Source organism: Neomonachus schauinslandi, chromosome 7 (genome assembly GCF_002201575.2).
Source record: "Neomonachus schauinslandi chromosome 7, ASM220157v2, whole genome shotgun sequence".
Taxonomy (NCBI): domain Eukaryota; kingdom Metazoa; phylum Chordata; class Mammalia; order Carnivora; family Phocidae; genus Neomonachus; species Neomonachus schauinslandi.
Genome location: NC_058409.1, coordinates 97,076 through 101,009, shown reverse-complemented (window position 1 = coordinate 101,009; position 3,934 = coordinate 97,076). Strand labels below are relative to the sequence as shown.

The following is a 3,934-nucleotide window of genomic DNA, read 5'->3' as shown; positions in this document are numbered from 1 at the left end:
GTCCAGGTCCCCCACTCCTCTGGGGTCTTTGGGGGCTGTTGGGGCTTTGGGAGGCCTGGCTGGCTCCTGTCCAGCTCCCCCGCCCCTCTGAGGTCTTTGGGGGCTGTTGGGGCCTCCATGGGTCAGGTTGGCCCCCCGTCCGGGTCCCCCACTCCTCTGGGGTCTTTGGAGGTTGTTGGTGCCTCCGTGGATCAGGCTGGCCCCCCCACCCCGGTCTGAGTCAGCATCATGCCCCCAGATCTTCGATATCTACGTGGTCACAGCTGACTACCTGCCCCTGGGGGCCGAGCAGGAGGCCATCTCACTGCGGGAGGGCCAGTATGTGGAGGTGTTGGACTCGGCCCACCCATTGCGCTGGCTTGTGCGCACCAAGCCCACCAAGTCCAGCCCCTCGAGGCAAGGCTGGGTGTCCCCTGCCTACCTGGACAAGCGGCTCAAGGTACTGGATGGCTGGGATGGGGTTCTGGGATTGTCGTCCCCTGTGAGGCCAGAGCCGAGGCCACCTGCCACCCCCCCCATTTTCTCACCAGCTGTCACCCGAGTGGGGGCCCACGGAGACCCCCGAATTCCCGGGGGAGGCCGTGTCTGAGGATGAATACAAGACAAGGCTGAGGTGAGGGTCCGGCAGGCGGGGGCGTGAGCGGCTTTGTGGTGGCGGGGGCGGGACGGTCGTGGGGGTGCCTCCCTCCACCACTTTATCAGGCTCTTTCTGACAACCGGGGGCGGGCTGTGCGGGGGCGTCACCAGCCCTTGGGTCTCTCCTCACCTCATCCCCTCCCAGCTCCATCATCCAGGAGCTGCTGAGCTCCGAGCAGGACTTTGTGGGCAAGCTGCAGTTCCTGCAGGACCACCACATTCAGCACCTGGAGCGATGCCCCCACGTGCCCACGGCCGTGGCCAGCCAGAAGGCAGTCATCTTCCGCAACGTGCAGGACATCAGCCACTTCCACAGCAGGTGGGCTGGCCCTCGGGTATGCGCACATGCACGCCCGCACGCGTGCACGCCCGCATGCACATGCACGCTCCTGCACCTGTGTCACGTGTGGGCACGGCACACGCACCAACGCACGCACGGCTGCATGAACCCACACGTCCTTGCATGCAGGCACACAGACGCGCATGCCCCCCCACCCCCTGCACACCCGCAGCCCCCGAAGCCCAGCGCACTCCGTTCCAAGTAGCCACGCAGCCCAGCCCTGGGGGGGAGCCTGCTCCGTCCCAGACCTGAGGCCTCACCCGCGCCTGCCCACCGTGCCCTCTCCTGCAGCTTCCAGCGGGAGCTGCAGACCTGTGACACAGACGACGATGTGGCCATGTGCTTCATCAAGAACCAGGAGGCCTTTGAGAAGTACCTGGAGTTCCTGGTGGGCCGCGTGCAGGCCGAGTCCGCGGTGGTCAGCACGGCTGTGCAGGACTTCTACAAGGTGCACCCCAGCCCGCGCCCCTCGGCTCACTGAGAAAGCAGAGCCCCCGGAGCCCCGTGCTCCCCTTCAGATGGTGACAGCGGGGCAGGGGTGCGCCTGGCTGGGGAGGAGGGCGGTGCGCGCGCGTGCGTGTGTGTACGCGCGTGTGTGCAGCGGGGCAGGGTGCGGCTGGCGGGGGAGGACGGCGGTGCGCGCGCACCCCGATGCCCCAGCCCCCCGCTCTCCACCTCTGCCGGCGTGTCCCCAACCCCGCCCCGCGGCTCCCACAGAAATACACGGAGGAGGTGCTGTCCGCAGCGGACCCGTCGCAGCCGCCCCCACCGCCCCTGCAGCACTTCCTGGAGCGGCCAGTGCAGCGCGTCCAGCAGTACCAGGCCCTGCTCAAGGTAGGGGTGCGCGCCGGGCCCCCTCCCCGGCCTCGTCGCGCGGCGGCTGGGAACGCGGCCTGACGCTGTGCCCCCCAGGAGCTGATCTGCAACAAGGCGAGGAACGGGCAGAACTGTGCGCTGCTGGAGCAGGCCTACGCGCTCGTGTCCGCCCTGCCGCAGCGCGCCGAGAACCAGCTGCACGTGTCGCTCATGGAGAACTACCCGGGCACCCTGGAGGCCCTGGGCGAGCCCATCCGCCAGGTCGGGACGGGGACGTGGGCGGGGCGCCTGCGCAGGGCCGCGGGGGGCGGGGGGTGCGGGCTGACTGCGGGGGCTCCGGGCGGACTGCGGGGGGGCTCCGGGCAGACTGAGGGGGCTCAGGGCGGACTGCGGGGGAGGGCTGTGGGCTAACTGCGCGCTGACTGCTCCCTGCAGGGCCACTTCATCGTGTGGGAGGGGGCGCCGGGCGCGCGGATGCCCTGGAAGGGCCATCACCGCCACGTCTTCCTGTTCCGCCACCACCTGGTTGTTTGCAAGACCAAAAGGGATTCCCGCACCGACACCTTCAGTTACGTCTTCCGGAACATGATGAAGGTGCGCGGGCCCCGCGGGAGCCTGGGGGCAGGGGGCGGGCCAGCAGAAGCCTGTGTTGAGGCAGTCAGCCTGCATTCCCCGCCCCCCACAGCTGAGCAGCATCGACCTGAACGACCAGGTGGAGGGTGACGATCGTGCCTTCGAGATCTGGCACGAGCGGGAGGACTCGGTGCGCAAGTACCTGCTGCAAGCGCGCACGGTCATCACCAAGAACTCGTGGGTGAAGGAGATCTGCGGCATCCAGCAGAGCCTGGCCCTGCCAGTGTGGCGTGAGTGCTCCTGCCTCTGGCAGGCGGGGAGATCACACTCAGCACCTGAGCCTTTCTGGCCCCCCCCCCCGACCCCCCGGCCTCAGCCCCCTGCCCCGGTTGTGGGAGGCACGAAGGATAGGCTCCATCTGGGGCACAGTCAGCTCAGCCTTTCGTGAGCCTGAGCTGGGGCGTAGGGCTGACCTTGACCTGAGTGCAGGGAAGCTTCAGGGTTCACACAGGGGCCCCCCAGCACAGGACAGGTGCCCAGATTGTGTTAGGGACGGGAAGGGCCCCCTGGACGGAAGGTTGAAAGGGGCAGTGTCCGTAACAACCATACCCCTGGACGCTGGGGCTTCTGACCAAGGACATGGGGGCACCACCATCCTACCCACCAGGAGCTCAGAGTCTGTGCGTGTGTGCGCCCAGATCCCCCAGATTTCGAAGAGGAGCTGGCGGACTGCACAGCAGAGCTGGGCGAGACCGTGAAGCTGGCCTGCCGTGTGACGGGCACCCCCAAGCCCATTGTCAGCTGGTACAAAGGTAGGCTGCTGCAGATGGAGGGATGTGGACGCTGCACCTGCAAGAGCCTTCCAGAGGGAATTGGGCCTGGTCGGGGGCCCTCGGGGGGCGCGAGGGACAGGCGTCCTCTTCCAGTGGCTGACTCAGCCAGCTTGGCTGGGAGCAAGGCTAGACGAGGTGGTTCAGAGCAGAGGGTGTGCCCCTGTGGTTCAGACTCAGTGACCCTACCCGCTCCAGATCTCGTTCCTTGGCTGTCTTGTTTGATGAGTTTGCACCAAGGGCTAGCACCCTGTTCCAGGTATCGGGGACGCAGCAGCAAATAGGCCCTGCCCAAGGGTGCTGGCCGTGTAGGGGGCTAGACTGATGGCAAACCAGTGGACAAACAAAGTGGGGAGGTGGTGTGGCCGGCCAGAGAAATGAGGATGGAAGGTTAGCTGGCAGGTCTCTCTGGCAGACGTGCAGGAGCTCTGGGGGGCCAGCCAGGTGGCCAGGAGAGGGCAGGATGGACTCTGAGGCCCGCCCTGTCGTAGGGTCTCAGGTTTGGCTCTGGATGTGATGGGAGCCACAAAGTTCGGGGGTCCCCAGTTCTGACACCAGCTGCCGTTTGGGGGTTCCCAGGGCCACCCCCAGTTCTGACACCAACTGCCGTTCTGGGGTTCCCAGGACCATCCTTGCTTCTGACACAACTGCCGGTCAGGGTCCCCAGGACCACCCTCCGTTCTGACACTGGCTGCTCTTCGGGGGTCCCCAGGGTCACCCCCAGTTCTGACACCAGCTG

At 66.9% G+C, this 3,934-nt stretch overlaps 1 protein-coding gene across 1 annotated transcript in view; it reads left to right on the top strand.

Moving 5' to 3' along the window:
* OBSCN (obscurin, cytoskeletal calmodulin and titin-interacting RhoGEF) overlaps positions 1 to 3,934 on the top strand; it is a 113,388-nt gene that overhangs the window by 84,000 nt on the left and 25,454 nt on the right. The window contains exons 40-48 of the mRNA XM_044917033.1: positions 225 to 439; positions 531 to 613; positions 782 to 955; positions 1,268 to 1,424; positions 1,694 to 1,810; positions 1,889 to 2,053; positions 2,228 to 2,386; positions 2,478 to 2,655; positions 3,064 to 3,177. Of these exons, the coding sequence (XP_044772968.1) occupies positions 225 to 439; positions 531 to 613; positions 782 to 955; positions 1,268 to 1,424; positions 1,694 to 1,810; positions 1,889 to 2,053; positions 2,228 to 2,386; positions 2,478 to 2,655; positions 3,064 to 3,177 (1,362 nt within the window). The remainder of the gene's footprint in view (positions 1 to 224; positions 440 to 530; positions 614 to 781; positions 956 to 1,267; positions 1,425 to 1,693; positions 1,811 to 1,888; positions 2,054 to 2,227; positions 2,387 to 2,477; positions 2,656 to 3,063; positions 3,178 to 3,934) is intronic.